Source organism: Pipistrellus hanaki, assembly GCF_964339955.1.
Source record: "Pipistrellus hanaki genome assembly, chromosome: 1".
NCBI classification, from domain to species: Eukaryota; Metazoa; Chordata; class Mammalia; order Chiroptera; family Vespertilionidae; genus Pipistrellus; species Pipistrellus hanaki.
In genome coordinates, this window is record NC_140503.1 from 59,874,287 (window position 1) to 59,892,281 (window position 17,995).

Sequence of the window (17,995 nt, forward strand, 5' to 3'; positions counted from 1 at the left end):
GGCTACATATCCACAACCTTTTAGGGTCTAACATTCTCTCCCCTTTTCCTGGGAAAGGACAGCCATTCCTCCATCCCCATCCCCCCAAATCCCCAGTCAAACCAGTCGCTCAAGGAATTACAAAGCTACTTTTAATACTTTGGGGTGAGCCCCACAGGAATAAAAAAACACTGGGAAGTGGTAACCCTCTCACCCCCAGGCGTGGCCCAGGGGGAGAGAGGCTACCTGAGGGGAAGGAAGCACAAAAGGGGCCCGCTGCAGACTCGGGGCAAAGGGAATGCCATCGGTGCTGGGACCTGTGAGCACTACAGGAGGAAACGCGAGCGTGGTGGGACTGGCTCCAGGCACACAGGCGAAGGGCAAGAAGGTTGGACACGAAGCCACAAAGCTACTTGGGTTCCTCCTTCTTCTCGCTTGCCTTTTTCTGCTTCTGCTGCATGATCTCCGAGTCCCTAGGGGTAGAGATGATGGGGCACTGGGAGGTACCAGAGGGCAAAAGGGACAAGATGCAGGGGGATGTAGGGCACAAAGGATAAGATGGAAGTGGATGGCACAAAACTTCAGCGTGTGGCTGCTGTATTCCCAAGTGCACGCAATTGATTGGAAATTGTTTTTGTGAACAATTTAACGTTGTCGCAAGCTCCTGTTGTGTAATTTGAGGATTTTGCACCAAAAGAGCTTGAAGAGCTTCTTGATCAAAATTGGACACACGGCCTCTACCACTCTTGTCATCTAACGAAAAATTTCCCTCTCGAAATTTCTCAAACCAACGCTGGCATTTTCTGGTGCTAACTGCATCTTGACCAAGAGCACTACAGATGTTTTCTGCAGCCTCACTTGCTTTTCTTCCTAATTGGAACTCGTAAAGCATGCAGTGCCGAATATGCTCTTCATCCCCCATCTTCTTAGCCCTAGTTTTACAACAAAAACCAAACCAAACACAAACTTTTTCAAGCAAAACTTGTTAATTGCACTTCACACGTTCTGTAGATACCACGTGTTTGAAGGTTATGTCAATACAAGTCAAAGCCAAGCAAGATTTTAAACGAATGTTTAAAACGACATTAATTATTACTAGACCCGACAGTTCTGTTTCTGGTCCAACCCAAGTCCTCGCCCCACCAGCGTCCCTCCCCTCCCAGGGGCTACCTCTGCTTGCGGGCGGCAGCAGAAAGCCCGTCATCTCGGCGCTTCCCTTTACCCGAGTCGCTCTGCTTTTTCATGTTCTTCTGGCGGGCGAGCTCGCGCTGGTTACCGCCTAAAGAAAAAAGGTGAACGGTGAGCCGCGGGGGCCTTCCCGGCCACACACCGACGACTCTCCAACCTCCCCGGTCACCGTGGGGGTCCAAGACCTCATCCACCGGGTGCCGACACCGGCCCAGGCCGGGGCTGAGGCTGATGGGGGGCGGGGTGGGGCGAAGGGGGCCGAGCTGCCACGGGGCAGGGCAAACTGCAGTGGAGAAAAGACCGTCCCGAGGGGCCCGCGGGAGGCGTGTTTGGAGGTTCGGGGCGGCGTGAGCTCCCAGACCGGAGGTGGGGCGGGGGGGTGTGAACGGTCCGGGTCCCTGTGGGGGCTGGGCCGAGACTTGGAGTAAGGGGCTCTGGGCCTCCCCCAGACTCAGGGCTTCTCCCCACGCCGCGGGAGGTCCGGGAGGCCCTGGGCCGGACCCGTGCGGGCGGGCGGGCGGGGGGGCGGGTGTTTCCCCAGAAGTGGCGGTGGGCAAGGGCCGGGCTCCGGGCTCCGAGGGTGAGGGTCGCTAAGGGCGCTCCCGGAAAGGGGCCTCGCTGGGGGACCCAGGAGGAGGCCCGCGCCGGCACTCGGCGGCGCCGCTCGGGGTGGGCACGGGAAAAAGGGCCAGAGGAGAGGGGCACAGCGCTCACGGGTCATGGCGACGGCAGCGGCTCCGACCTGCCTCCGTTACGTCCCTTCGTTCGCTCTGAGGTTACAGGCCCCGCCCCTTTCTCGCGGCGTAACGGAGCCGTTCTTTCCGCCCCGCCCCTTGGCGCCCGGCGCCGGCTTCCATTGGGCAGGAGGAAGCACGTGGGGCCGAGGGCCACGCTGGAAAGTGGGCCGGGGCGGAAGTTCGCTGGCCCGGCGCGCGGAGGGCGGGGCTTCCGAGCGGGGCGGGCGGGAGAAAGTAGGCCGGTCACGAGGGCGGGTGGGCGGGGTGTGGCGAGGGGCGCGGCTGGCGATGTGGCGCTTCCGCGGGCTGGAGCACGTGAAGTGGCAGTGACCTCATGCGGGGACGGCTCGGGACAGCGACCATCTCTCCCGGAGGGAATGGTGGGGGCTGTAGGACAGGGGGCTGGAGGGACGGAAGCGAAAAGGTCCCGCCGGTTCTCTTATCAGATCCTTGAGTTAGAATCCCCCCACCGCCTAGTTAGCCACTTGCGTTGCCCACCTGTGTAAATTCGTTCACAAACCGCAGCTTCAGAGACCCCATTCCAACCACATTGTCCCGCCACCCCACACCCCTCTAATTCAGGAATTCGCTGCCACGCCCGTAGGTCCTCAAGCTTTGGTCTTGTCCATCTCCCCACAGAAACGTGAACTGGGAAGATGCGATGGCTTAGAAGCATTGGAGGACGCCCAAAATCAGACTGTGGAGTTGGATACGGGACCGAGAGATTCGAAAATTTACATTTCTCCGTTTTCTCCCTGCACTGTCTCCACCGGCCACACACGGTGTTTAGCAGGCAGTTGAATGGGGCGTGAAGCTTCCGTTTCCCACTAAACTATTCTCATTCCTAGCTCCATACATCTACAAAACTCCCCACCGGCCCTGGGGAATTCTTTGCAAAAAGAAGAAATGGCCGAAACCGGTTTGGCTCAGCGGTAGAGCGTCGGTGCAGACTGAAGGGTCCAAGGTTGGATTCCGGTCAAGGGCATGTATTGTGGTTGCGGGCATATCCTACAATAGATAGGGGGTATGCTGGGGGCAGTAGTCAAATGTTTCTCTCTCATTGATGTTTCTAGCTCTCTATCCCTCGTCTTTCCTCTCTGTAAAAAATCAATTAAAAAAATTTTTTAAAGGAGAAATGCTTAGGAAACATCACAGGAAAGAACTAATTGTGATTTTTTAAATCCTCACTGGAGGGTATGTTTTTATTGGTGAGAGAGAGGGAGAGAGGGGAGGGGAGGGGAGAAGAGGGGAGGGGAGGGGAGGGGAGGGGAGGGGAGGGGAGGGGAGGGGAGGGGAGGGGAGAAATAACCCTTGCTCTACTGGGGATATAACCCTCAACCTGAGTATGTTCCCTGACCCAGAATCGAACCTGCAACCTTTCAGTGCACAGGAGGACACTCCAACAGAGCCACACGGGCAGGGTGGTTGTGAATTTTAACTTGTGATTTTGTCCAACTAGTTCCCATGGCAGAACCCACTTGAGGCTGGAACCTCAAACCGGCTTCTCCCTCAACATAGAGTTGATGGGAAAGCAATAAACCTCAGTGCCATCTCGTTATTTTTGCCACACCTAAGAATCACTTGAATCACTGTCTATTACTTAATTTTTGTATACGTCTTAAATAAAGCATGTAAGTCAAACCTCATATTCCTTTAGAAATTTAAAATCAGTATCACTTGTCCAAAAGCAGAAAGTAACTATAAAAATAAATGCAATAAAAATGAAACAGTCCTAACCAGTTTGGCTCAGTGGATAGAGCGTCAGTCTGCGGACTCATGGGTCCAGGTTTGATTCTAGTCAAGGGCATGTACTTTGCTTGCGGGCACATGCCCAGTGCAGGAGGCAGCTGATTGATGTTTCTCTCTCATGGATGTTTCTAACTCTCTATCCCTCTCCCTTCCTCTCTGTAAAAAAATCAATAAAATATATATTTTTAAATGAAACATATTATCAAATTCTACCCCAAAATACCATTGTTAAATATGCTGATGCCCTGGCTGGTGTGGTTGAGCATCATCCTTGTGTGCTGAAAGGTCACAGGTTGGTTTCCTGGTCAGGGTACACGCCCAGGTTGCCTCTCCTTTTTTTTCTTTTTATCCTAACACAAAGATATGTTTTTACTATTTTTTTTTTTTTTTAGAGTGAAACAGATATGTGAGAGAAACATTGATTGGTTGCTTCCTGTTCTCACAATCAAATCCGCAACATTTTGGTGAAAGGGAGGGTGCTACAGCCAACCCAGCCTCTCAGCCAGGGCCTGCCCTTCCTTCCTTCCTCCTTCCTTCCTTCCTTCCTTCCTTCCTTCCTTCCTCCTTCCTCCTTCCTTCCTTCCTTCCTTCCTTCCTCCTTCCTTCCTTCCTTCCTTCCTTCCTTCCTCCTTCCTCCTTCCTTCCTTCCTTCCTTCCTTCCTTCCTCCTTCCTTCCTTCCTTCCTTCCTCCTTCCTTCCTTCCTTCCTTCCTTCCTTCCTTCCTCCTTCCTCCTTCCTCCTTCCTTCCTTCCTTCCTTCCTTCCTTCCTCCTTCCTTCCTTCCTTCCTTCCTTCCTTCCTTCCTTCCTTCCTTTCTTTAAAATATATTTTATTGATTTTTTTACAGAGAGGAAGGGAGAAAGACAGAAAGCTAGAAACATCAATGGGAGAGAAACATCGACCAGCTGCCTCCTGCACACCCCCCACCAGGGACGTGCCCGCAACCAAGGTACATGCCCTTGACCGAAATCGAACCTGGGACCTTTCAGTTCGCAGGCCAACGCTCTGTCCACTGAGCCAAACTACCCTCTCTTTCTTAAAAAGCAAAACTAACAAGTGTTAGAGAAGTATGCCGAGACCGGTTTGGCTCAATGGATAGAGCGTCGGCTTGGGGACTGAAGGGTCCCGGGTTCGATTCCGGTCAAGGGCATGTACCTTGGTTGCGGGCATATCCCCAGTAGGGGGTGTGCAAGAGGCAGCTGATGGATGATTCTCTCTCATCGATGTTTCTATCTGTCCCTCTCCCTTCCTCTCTGTAAAAAAAAACACAAAACAATAAAATATATTTAAAAAAAAAAAAAAAGATTTTATGTTCAATCCCTTGTCAGGCCACATACAAGAATTAACTAAATAAGTGGAACAACAAAAATGGATCTTACTCAAATCAATAATAAACAAGAAAAAATATTCTAGAAAACTGGACAAAAAAGTGGTAAATAATAGGAGAGGGGGAAAGAAAATTATAGAGTCAACTCAGGAATCTCCAGCATTGATTTATATGAATTTCAGAATGAGTGGGAAGTAAAACAAAAATTGAGGGTATCCACTGAGTGCTCAGCACATGGAATGAGAAAAGATCTACCACATATCAGAACACTGGAGTCAAAGAGAATACCCCAAAGGCTTCTGAGACATTAAACAGGTCACAAAGGATGGATAATCACAATGACTTCAGACTTGTCAGCAGCAACACTGGTATCCAGAAGACAATGGAGCAATGCCATCAAATATCTGAAGAAAAATAACTAACAACCTAGACTTTTCCACCCAGCCAAGCTATCAGTTAATTATTTGAAAAAAATTTAGAAATATTTTTATTTATTTTAGAGAGAGGAAGGGAGAGGGATAAAAAGATAGAAGCATCAATCCCATCAGCTGTCTCTAAATACCCCCTACTTGGGATCAAGCCTGCCACCTGAGCACATGCCTTGACCATGAATTAAACCATCACCTCCTGCTTCATGGGTCAATGCTCAACCACTGAGCCATATTGGCTGAGCTAATTATGAGAATTTGTAGTCTCAAATTATCTACCATGCACCCCTTTGAGGAAGCTATTGGAGATGTACTCCACCAAAATGAGAGAGTAAACAAAAGTCATAGAACCGAAACTGGTTTGGCTCAGTGGGTAGAGTGTTGGCCTGCAGACTGAAATATCCCAGATTCGATTCCAGTCAAGGGCATGTATCTTGGTTGTGGGCACATCCCCGGTAGTGGGTGTGCAGGAGGCAGCTGGTCGATGTTTCTCTTTCATCAATGTTTCCAGCTCTCTATCCCTCTTCCCTCCTCTCTGTAAAAAAATCGGTAAAATATATATATTTTTTTAAAAGTCATAGAAATCAGGGAAAAGAGTATCCAACCTAGGAGATAAATTAATGATACATGCTTGTTGCTGGTGAAGCATCCAAGACCTATAGCTTTGTAGAAGACTTAGAGAACAACCATATCAGATTGGAACAGAAAGGTGAAAGGTTTTGGAGGCATATATTTAAGGGGAAAAGGGGAAATGATAAAACCGATAAACTATTTGATTGTATCTGAACATATTGAGAGATTTCTAGAAGAGAGTATGAGAATTAATTGATAAGTACATAGATAATTATGTAAATAAATTTTAAAAGAATTATTCATTTCAGGGGAAAACATACAAGAAAGGAAATGTAAAGAGTGCATTGTTACAGCTTGAAAATAACATTTACACATTCATAAGATGTAAACACATTCAGTATTGATTTAACAAAAGTAACATTACTATATTAGGAGAATAGAGAGAAAGTACAAGCATATTGATGTGGAGGATGAGAGCATGAAATACTCATATTAAAAATAGAAGTCAGTGTATATTTGAAACTTACCCAGCTGGCAGGGCTCAGAAGGTGAGCATCGAACTATGAATTAGGAGGTCACGGTTCAGTTCCTGGTCAGGGCACATGCTAGGGTTGCAGGCTTGAAACCCAGAGTGAGGCATGTAGGAGGCAGCCAATCAATGATTCTCTCTCATTGTTGATGTTTCTATCTCTCTTTCCTTCTCCCCTCCTCTCTAAAATAATATATATATATATATATATATATATATATATATATATATATATGTGTGTGTGTGTGTGTGTGTATATATATTTATATATATGTATATATATATATATAAATATATATATATATTTTTTTTTTAAATCTAAGACTTAAAAACCAAGAAATGGCATGATATTTAGAAAAAATCAATAAATGCCAGAAGAGTCAGCTAAGAGGTGTAATCTCCTTTAAGCACTGGGAAGCAGAGTGGAATAAGGGATTACTTTGTTATAAATATTTTTTTATTGTTGAAAGTATTACAAATGTCACCCTTTTCCCCCCATTGATCTCTTCCACCCCACACCCATGCCCCCATTGTAAGTAATAAAGAATGTATAATAAAGAACATGTACGTACATGAGTAACTTTCATAAAAATAAATAAATATTTAATTTAAAACCTATCATAGCCCAGCCCATGTGGCTCAGTGATTGAGCATTGACCCATGAACCAGGAGATCTCGGTCAGGGCATATGCCTGAGTTGTGGGTTTGATCCCTAGTCAGGAACATGTTTCTAGCTCGCTCGCTCTCTTTCTCTCTCTCCCTATATCTCTCTGAAATCAATAAAAACATTCAAAACAAAACCAACATGGTAAGGAATGAGATAGCCTGGGCAGAGAGAGTAGAATGAGAAAGAGGTCTTGGTACTGATCTTTTAGAAACTCTTCATTTACCATCCTTCTCACCTCACGCCCCTCTCCCCAGTACAGTTCCTCTCCCCCAGTGAACCATAAGTCTGCACTGAGAGAAGTGTTGATAGAAAGAAACAAATAAATCTCCAGGAACAGATCCAGAGACAAAGATACCTAGGATAGGAGAAGAATGCAGAAAGAGTGTGGGCTAGAGTTATCCCCACAGAAAAGGTGGTTTTTGCATTGGGGCAGGTTCTAAGTCCTGGAAGGCTCAGGGCTGGCTGAGGTCTCCATTCTTGAAGAGCTACTAAATATGGATCAGGAAATGCTGAGGAGGGGAGCTAAGGCACCACATCACCTTGGGCTTCTGACCTGGGTGATGGTATCTCATTCCTGAGCACTGGTGCTCCTGAGTAGCTCCTTGCCTCCACCAAGCACCTCCTCCCCATCTTACCTACTTCTGTGAACATGAGCAAAGGTGAGCTCTCAAAACAGCACCTCCTCCCACATACCTCTGCTTCTCTCTTGGCTCAGATGAACTGTATTTGTATTATATTATGCGAGCATTCATCAGTTCTATTTCTCTCCTCTCCTGTGAGAGACACTAGGCCAGTGGTCAGCAAACCCATTAGTCAACAGAGCCGCACTTTGCGGACCACAGGCACTAGGGGATAATGCAAGTTTCCAGCCCTTCCCGCTTGCAATTCTCTTCTCTGCTTCTCACTCCCTGCTTAACTAAAACTCCAGCTGTTTATCTGTTCCCATCAAGTGTTCCTTCCTAGTTCTCCCTCGCCCTTTGGACAGAAGTTCAGATGCAAAGAGCTAATAATCTATAGCAGAGTATAGGCTACTCTTGGAAAATCTGGATGGCCCTACTCTTGCTAGATTATACAGGGTTTCAAGTTCTTATGCTGGGGCTATATGTCAAAGTGTACCCTCAATGCAGCAGCGTCGGGACCATGGGAGAACATGTGGCTCCCAAGCAGGTGAACTCTCTCAGTGCTGAGCGACACCCCAGAGCCACAGGGCTGCAGGCCTAGCAGATTCTGATAAGGAGAGAAACATTCCCATGTTCCAAGGACAGAATCTCTAGTTCCAAAGCATGTGGTGATGAGGAGGATGAGGAAGGGACGAGAAGACCCAAATTAATAACTCTATAGAAATAGGTTGCATGCATACATGGAAAATGTCTTTTTTTTTTCCTTTTCGTCCGTATATATATATTTTTTAATATATTTTATTGATTTTTTTTTGACCCCCTCCCTCCCTCCCACACATCCCCTCCCTCCCCAGAGTTTTGTGTCCATTGGTTGTACTTACATGCATGTATACAAGTTCTTCGGTTGATCTATTATCTCCCCCAGATCTTCCTCCCCTCCCCGCTGTAATTTGACAGTCTACTTGTTGATATAGTGTCTCTATATCTATCTTTTGGTTCATCAGTTTATAATGTTCTTTATTATCCACAAATGAGTGAGGTCATGTGGTGTTTCTCTTTCATTGATTGGCTCATTTCACTCAGCATGATGTTCTCCAATTCCATCCAGGTTGCTGCAAATGATGAGAATTCCTTCTTTTTTATGGCAGCATAGTATTCCATTGTGTAGATGTACCATAGTTTTTGGATCCAATCATCTGCTGACGGACACCTAGGCTGTTTCCAAATTCTGGCTATTGTAGATTGTGCTGCTATGAACATAGGGGTGCATATATCCTTACTGATTGGTGTTTCTAGTTTCTTGGGATATATTCCTAGGAGTGGGATTACTGGGTCAAATGGGAGTTCCATTTTCAGTTTTTTGAGGAAACTCCACACTGTTCTCCACAGTGGTTGCACCAGTCTGCATTCCCACCAGCAGTGCACAAGGGTTCCTTTTTCTCCGCAACCTCGCCAACACTTGTCGTTTGTTGATTTGTTGATGTTGGCCATTCTGACAGGTGTGAGATGGTACCGCATTGTTCTTTTGATTTGCATCTCTCGGATAATTAGTGCCTTTGAGCATGTTTTCATGTGCCTTTTGCCCTTCCTTCTGTCTTCTTTTGAAAATATTCTATTTAGGTCCATTGCCCATTTTTTAATTGGATCATTCATCTTCCTTTTATTTAGTTGTATAAGCTGTTTGTAGATGTTGGAGATTAAACCTTTATCAGTGGTAACATTTGCAAATATGCTCTCCCACCCAGTGGGCTTTCTTGTTGTTTTGTTGATGGTTTCTTTTGCTGTAAAAAAGCTTTTTATGTTGATGTAGTCCCATTTGTTTATTTTCTCTTTAGCTTCCATTGCCCTAGGGGTAGTATCAGTGAAGAAGTTCTTTTGGCATACGTCTGAGATTTTGTTGCCTGTGGATGCTTCTAGTATTTTTATGGTTTCCCGTCTGATGTTTAAGTCCTGTATCCATTTTGAGTTTATTTTTGTGTATGGTGTAAGTTGGTGATCTAGTTTCATTCTTTTGCATGTATCTGTCCAATTTTCCCAACACCATTTATTGAAGAGACTGTCTTGACTCCATTGTATATTTGTGCATCCTTTGTCAAATATTAATTGAGCATAGTGATTTGGGTTGATATCTGGGTTCTCGATTCGATTCCATTGATCTATATGTCTGTTTTTGTGCCAGTACCAGGCTGTTTTGAGAACAGTGGCTTTGTAATACAGTTTAAAGTCTGGTATTGAGATCCCTCCTACTTTACTCTTCTTTCTCAGGATTGCTGTGGCTATTCGGGGTCTTTTATTGTTCAAAATGAACTTTTGGAGAGTTCTTTCTAGGTCAGTGAAATATGCCGTTGGTATTTTAATGGGCAGTGCATTGAACCTATAGATTGCTTTAGGAAGTATGGACATTTTGATGATGTTGATTCTACCAATCCATGAACATGGTATGTTCTTCCATCTGTTTACATCTTCCTCTATCTCTTTTTTCAGTGTCGTGTAGTTTTCTGCATATAGGTCCTTTACTTCCTTAGTTAAATTTATTCCTAGGTATCTTAATTTTTTTGGTGTGATGGTAAATGGAATTGCTTTTTTAGTCTCTGTTTCTATACATTCGCTGTTGGTGTATAGAAATGCCATAGATTTCTTGGTGTTAATTTTGTATCCTGATACATTGCCAAATTCATTTATTAAGCCAATTAGTTTTTTAATGGAGCCTTTTGGGTTTTTTATATACAATATCATGTCATCTGCAAATAAGGATAACTTTACTTCTTCTTTTCCAATTTGGATGCCTTTTATTTCCTCCTCTTGTCTAATTGCAATGGCTAGTACTTCCAGTACTATGTCAAAGAGGAGTGGCGATAGTGGGCATCCCTGTCTTGTTCCTGTTCTTAGAGGGAATGGTTTTAGTTTTTGCCCATTGAGTATGATGTTGGCTGTGGGTTTATCATATATAGCTTTTATTATATTGAGGTATGATCCTTGTACTCCCACCTTGTTGAGAGTTTTTATCAGGAAAGGGTGTTGGATTTTATCAAATGCTTTTTCTGCATCAATTGATATGACTATATGATTTTTATCTTTCAACTTGTTTATGTGATGTATCACGTTTATTGATTTGCGGATATTGTACCAACCTTGCATTCCTGGAATAAATCCTACTTGGTCATGGTGTATGATCTTTGTGATGCTCTGCTGGAGCTGATTTGCTAGAATTTTGTTGAGGATTTTGGCATCTATGTTCATGAGGGATATTGGCCTGTAATTCTCTTTCATTGAGTTGTCTTTATCTGGTTTTGGTATTAGGGTGATGCTGGCTTCATAGAAGGAGTTTGGAAGTGTTCCTTCCTCTTGGATTTTTTGGAATAGTCTGAAGAGGATAGGTTTTAGTTCTTCCTTGAATGTTTGGTAAAACTCTCCTGTGAAGCCATCTGGCCCTGGGCTTTTGTTTGCTGGAAGCTTTTTGATGACTGTTTCAATTTCTTCCCAAGTCACTGGTCTATTGAGATTTTTAGATTCTTCCTGATTGAGTTTTGGAAGTTTGTATTTTTCTAGGAATATGTCCATTTCCTCCAGGTTGTTCAGTTTGTTGGAATAGAGTTGTTCATAGTATTTTGTAACAATCCGTTGTATTTCGGTGGGGTCTGTTGTTATTTCACCTCTTTCATTTCTGATTTTGTTTATTTGGGTTCTCTCTCTTTGTTTCTTGGTTAGCCTGGCTAGAGGTCCATCTATCTTGTTTATTCTTTCAAAGAACCAGCTCTTGGTTTTGTTGATCTTATGTATTGTTTTTTTGGTCTCTATGTCATTTATCTGTGCTCTGATTTTTGTTATTTCCTTCCTTCTGCTTACACTGGGCTTTTCTTGTTGCTCCTTTTCTAACTCTTTGAGTTGTAGAGTTAGATCATCTGTTACCATTTTTTCTAGTTTTTTGCTATAGGCTTGTAAGGATATGAACTTCCCTCTCAAAACTGCTTTTGCTGTGTCCCATAGGTTTTGGATTGTTGTGTTTTCATTGTCATTTGTTGCCAGGATGTTTTTAATTTCTTCCTTGATTTCTCTGGTAACCCAGTCCTTGTTTAACAGCAAGCTGTTTAGTCTCCATGTGTTTGATTTCTTTGGATTATTTTTATTGTAGTTAATTTCCAGTTTTATGCCATTATGGTCTGAGAAGATACTTGATATGATTTCTATCTTCTTGAATTTAAAGAGACTTTGCCTATGTCCCAAAATGTGGTCTATCTTTGAGAATGTCCCATGTGCACTTGAGAAGAATGTATATTCTGTGGCTTTGGGGTCGAGTGTCCTGAAGAGGTCAATTAATTCCATCTGGTCTAGTGAGTCATTTAGGATTGATATTTCTTTGCTGATTTTTTGTTTAGGTGATTTTTTTAAAAATAAATTTTTATTGTTCGTATTATTACAAGTGTTCCTTTCCCCCCCCTTCCTACCCCACCCTCTGCCCTTTCCCCACTCCCCATTGTCCTCATCCATAGGTGCACAGTTTATGTTCAGTCTCTTCCCACATTCCCCTCTCCCCTTTTCCCCAAGAATCATCAGTTCACTCCCCTTCCATACCTCTGATTCTATTATATTCAACAGTTAATATTGTTCATCAGATTTTTTTTTAATTTCCTTGGTTTTTAGATTCACTTGTTGATAGTTACGTATTTGTTGTTCATAATTTTTATCTTTATTTACTTTCTCTTCTGAAAGAACCCCCTTCAGCAATTCATATAATTCTGGTTTGGTGGTGATGAACTCCTTTAGCTTTTTTTTATTAGTGAAGCTCTTTATCTGACCTTCGATTCTGAGTGATAGCTTTGCTGGGTAGAGTATTTTTGGCTGTAGGTTCTTACTATTCATCACCTTGAATATTTCTTGCCATTCCCGTCTGGCCTGCATGGTTTCTGTTGAGAAATCAGCTGACAATCGTATAGGTGCTCCTTTATAGGTAACCACCTGCTTAGCTCTTGCTGCTTTTAATATTCTCTCTTTGTCCTTTGCTCTTGGAATCTTAATTATGATTTGTCTCGGTGTGGTCCTTTTTGGATTCCTCTTATTTGGAGTTCTGTGTGCTTCCTGGACTTGTAAGTCCAATTCTTTCCCCAGGTGGGGGAAGTTTTCTGTCACTATTTCTTTCAGTATGTTTTCGATATCTTGCTCTCTCTCATCTTCTGGGACCCCCATGATTCTGATGTTGGATCGTTTGAAGTTGTCCCAGAGGTTTCTTACATTATCTTCAATTTTCTGGATTCTCTTGCATTCTAGCTTCTGCAGAGGAGTGTCTTCTGGCTCTTTATGTTCCAAATCTTTGACTTGAATCTTGCGATCTTCCATTCTGTTTTTAGGACTCTGTATAATATTTTTTATTTCAGACAATGTATTCTTTATTTCTTGTTGATCCCTTAGCATTTCTTGTTGATCCCTTTTTATATCTTCATAGGTCTCATTTATTTTATCGGCCTTTTCTAGGAGACTCTTGAAAAACCTTATAAGTGTGGTTTTGAACTCTATATCCAGTCGCTTTTTGTCCTCCATTTCTTTCGTTTGTGATCTATTTGGTTTAGGCATTTTCGCAGGCAGCTTTTCTGATGGGGCGGGGTTTCAGGGTGGAGCCTACAGCCTCGGCTTCCGTCAGCCCCGCCCTATGCGACTCCTGAGACTCAGGGTCCTTCAGTACTGGTTGCAAGCACCTCTGAGAGAAAGGTGCCCTCGATTTTCGCCTGCTACCAAACAGTGTAGGCTCTCCCGCAATGGGCCCCGAAGCTGGGGTTCAGTTCAGTTGGAAGTGGAGTTGGAGATGGCGTTCAGAGCAGTCTGGAGCCCCTGTCTCCTTCCCGCCAGTGCAGTCAGCTGTCCCTTCTCTGCGCGCTGTGTGCGCGCCTCTGGGACCTCCTTTCGCTGCTTCCCCGGGTTCCGTCTTACAGCCCAGCTCCCTCTGGATGAGCCTGGGTCCCCAGGGTCTGGCCTAGAATGGGGGTTCAGAGCAGTTGGGGGCCCAGCACAGTCCGAGTGTTTATCTCCTTCCCGCTAGGGAACGCCAGCCAGGCACTCGGCCTCCCTCCTCTCCAGCTCCGTCCTCTCCGCGCGCGCCGCGTGTCTCCGTACCTTGGGCTTTTATAGCTCCTCCGCGCTTCCTTCTGGTTTTCTCCTTGCTTCTCGTTGTAGAATTTCCAGTCAGTTGACTTTCCTGTAGTTCTGGGTAATGTCCATTTTATATTTTAGTTGTATTTTATTGAAATTGTTGCGTGCGGCTGCAGCTAGGTGCCTACCCGAGCAGCCATCTTGGATTCTCTGCCCTGTGTAGATGATTTGTCGAAGGGTGACAGTGGGGTATTAAAATCTCCTACTATGATTGTATTGCTATTAATCTCTCCCTTAATGTCCTCCAGCAGTTTTTTAATGTATTTGGTTGCTCCTGTATTGGGTGCATATATATTTACCAGGGTTATTTCTTCTTGTTGGATTGTTCCCTTTATTATAATGAAGTGGCCTTCATTATCTCTTGTTATGTCCTTCACTCTGAGATCTAATTTGTCAGATATAAGTATTGCTACCCCAGCTTTTTTTTCATTTCCATTTGCCTGGAAAACTTTTTTCCATCCCTTCACCCTCAGTCTGTGTGCATCTCTTTTTCTGAGGTGGGTTTCTTGTAGACAACAGATGTATGGGTCTTGTTTTCTTATCCAATCTGTTACGCTATGTCTTTTGATTAGAGCATTTAATCCATTTACATTTAAGGTTATTATTGATAGGTACTCATTTAACGCCATTTTTATTCTATAGCCATGTTCCTTCTTCACTTCTAATTTCTTTATTTTTACAGTAGACCCTTTAGCATTTCTTGTATTGCTGGTTTGGTGGAGATAAATTCCTTCAGTCTTTTTTTGTCTGTGAAGCTCCTGATTTCCCCTTCAATTTTGATTGATAGCCTTGCTGGGTACAGAATTCTTGGATTCAGACCCTTCCTTTGCATGACTTTGTATATTTCATCCCATTCCCTTCTGGCCTGATAGGTTTCTGTTGAGAAATCAGTTGCTAGTCTGATGGGGGTTCCTTTATATGTAACTTTCTGTCTCTCTCTGGCTGCTTTTAAGATTCTAACTTTGTCATTGGTGTTTGCCAATTTAATTATAATATGTCTTGGCGTCGGTCTTCTGGGATCCATTTTGCTTGGGATTCTGCGAGCATCTTGGATTTGTGTGGGTTTTTTCTTCTCTATTTCAGGAAAGTTTTCTGTCATTATTTCTTGAAATACTTTTTCCATGTCTACCTCAGTTTCCTTTCCTTCTGGAACCCCTATTATTCGAATATTATTTTGTTTTGTATTGTCCCAAAGCTCCCGTAGGCTTTCCTCCTGCTTTTTAATCTTTTTTTCTAGAAGTTGCTCTACTTGGGTATTTTTTTCCATCTTATCTTCTACCTCACTGATGCGGTCCTCTGCTTCATCTAGTCTACTCTTGATGCTTTCTATTGAGTTCTTCATGGTAGCGATGTCATTTTTCATTTCTTCTTGGTTCTTCTTCAGTTCCTCATGGCTCTTCTTCATTTCCTCATGGTTCTTCCTCATTTCTTCTTGGCTTTTGTCAAATTTCTCTTCCATTCTTTTTAGCCATCCTATGATCATTACTCTGAATTCTTGCTCTGTTAGGCTGCTTGCCTCTGACTCGTTTACTTCCCTTTCTGGTGATGCCTGGTTTTCTTTCACGTGTGGACTATGTTTTTGTCTCCCCATGGCCTCTCTTTTCAGGATGTCTGGTTATGTGGTATTCCTTCTCCTGCGTTGATTTTGAGGTACAAAATACAACACTACCAGGTACAACACAAGAGGCACTTAACAGGAATGTATTTACAATATTAATAACCTCTAATAAAGGTGACCACTAGAGAAAGGCAACTTAGGGGATAGGAGAGAAGGAAGAAAGGTAAAAATAAAATAAAGAAAAATTAAAAAAAAAAATTAAAATTAAAATTAAAAAAAATTAAGTAAATTAAAAAAAAGGGATAAAGAGATAGAAAAAGAAGAAGAAAAAAAAGTAATGACAAAATGAAGTTGGAAAACGGGGAAAAAAAGAAGAGGGAGGGAGGGAGAGAGAGAGAGAGAGAGAGAGAGAGAGAGAGAGAGAGAGAAGAAGCAAACTAAAAGAGAAATGGAAAACAAACTATATATATGTGGAGAAAATTGCCATAGAACAACCTCTGAACCAAGCCAATGTCAGTAACAATACTTGGAGCTTAATACAAACTACAATATCTACTATTATTAAGTAAGGCTATGATATACAGAAGTAAAAGAAACAAACAAAAACAGAGGATTTAAAAAAAAAATACAAAGCAACAATAACAATACAGGAATAAGCATAACAATTTCACTAAAAAGCATAAAAATTCACAATAATCAACCTTCACACAAACAATGCGAAAAGGCTAGAGGGGAGAACAGATTTTTTTTTTTTTTAACTAGTTAATATAGTGCAGAGATTGGTATTTATACACTTGGATCAGGGGTTGGATCTTAGGTCTATAAGTATAGTGAGAGCTTTAGCAGGGGGTATACAGAAAGAATAGAGGAAAAACTAAAGCCAGAAAGGGATAGGATAAACTGTAGACTAAAGGGTAAAGTTTAGTAAGAGAGTGATGGTGTAAAGGTTGAGTTGAGATAGGGTTGAATGATGCTATAGTAGAGATTAAAATAGAATGAAGGTTACTCACAATGTAAAATAAAGAAAAAATAAAATGGTACTAGAGAGAGAGAAAAAAGAAAAAAATGAAGCAAAAATTGCAAAATAGCAGTAGTAATAATGATGATAGAGATTGAAAAATGGAATAATTGGAGACATAAAATCAAGTAAGAAAAAAAGAAAAAAAATTGTTTCTTAAGTAAAAGATATGAAAAATGAAAATTAAATAAAAGCTGTAAAAAATGAAAATAAAATAAAGAATAGTAAAATTAGCATAAAAATGACCAGTAGTGGTCATTCACTTCCTCTGTTAATGTATTTGGCACTTCTGATTCTCGGACCAGACAGTCTTGCAGTTCCCAGCTTTCCACTGCACCTCAGTATTGTAAGGTAATCCTTAATTTTTAGTAGGCTATATCTTAGTTATTTGTGTCCATTTATTTTTGATTAATTAAAAGAAAAAAGAAAAGAGAAAAGAGAAAAAAAAAAAGGCAGTTTGTAATTCAGCTCTTAGGTGTCAGTGTTACCGGTTTGACCTCCCAGTCATTTTGGTTGCTCTGGCCTTCTTTCTCTATGGCTCTAGCTGGCAGGGTGCCAGCTGGCTCCCAGACTGTCTCTTCTGGCTCCGATCCCTTGTTTCCAGGAAGGCAATTTCCCCCTGCAATTTCCCCGGATATGCCCAACTAGGCAGTCCTTCCCTAGTATTTCTAAGCTAGGGGGTGAAGGGGATCTTGGCGGGACAGCCGCGATTCTTAACACTCTGTCCCGTGTCCCCTAGCGTTTCTTTAAAAAATTCCTGCTTCTGGGGAAGCTTACGCCAAACCCAGCACTAGATGTCGCTGCAGCCTTCTTAGGGCTCAGCTTTGCGGGCGCTCCATGGAGGCGGGGCCGGAGCTCCCCGGCTACCGTAGCTGCCTGTGCCACGAGACCGCGATTCCTCAGGCTATCCCCGCAAACTCTGACCTTTCCATGGGTGACCGAAGAGCTCCTTTGAATCCATGCACCTGCGCCAATTCGGGCGTCTCAGCTGCTGGATGGACTACTCCGCTGTGGGTTTTCCAGGCCTCAGAGAAGCTACTCCTTTCCTGGTAAGATGGCGCAGCCTACCCTCCGAGCCGCAGCCCCAGCTCACGGCCGCCACCGCCGCCGCCGCCGCGGCAGTGCTGGCCACCCAGCCAGGAAATCCTGTCCAGCGGACCGCTCCCTACCTTCCTTGAGAACTCCGCTGCCCCTCAGCTGACAATCAACATTCCCTGAGTGACTCAGATGCTACTTTTATCTGTTCTGGGACCAGAGTCAGAACAAGTCCGACTGTTCAGTCGCCATCGTCAAGCTCCGCCCTCCCTAGAATAGTACTGAAGCTCAATACCTACTTGGGGTTCCATTCTAGCTTTTTATATAAATATATATATATATATATATATATATATATATATATATATATATAATATATATTATTGACTTTTTTTTTACAAAGAGGAAGGGAGAGGAATAGAGAGTTAGAATTGTCGATGAGAGAGA

General features: G+C 43.3%; 1 protein-coding gene across 1 annotated transcript; it reads right to left on the reverse strand.

Moving 5' to 3' along the window:
- Window positions 1-109: 109 nt before the first annotated feature.
- Window positions 110-17,706, reverse strand: LOC311632444 (small EDRK-rich factor 2-like). The gene is made up of 4 exons (XM_084903950.1): window positions 17,479-17,706; window positions 1,882-2,306; window positions 1,150-1,258; window positions 110-452 (listed from the first exon to the last, which is right to left on the reverse strand). Exons 2-4 carry the CDS (start codon window positions 1,886-1,888, stop codon window positions 389-391), a joined length of 180 nt encoding a protein of 59 aa, XP_084760076.1. The 5' UTR covers window positions 1,889-2,306; window positions 17,479-17,706; the 3' UTR covers window positions 110-388.
- Between the last annotated feature and the right edge of the window lie 289 nt (window positions 17,707-17,995).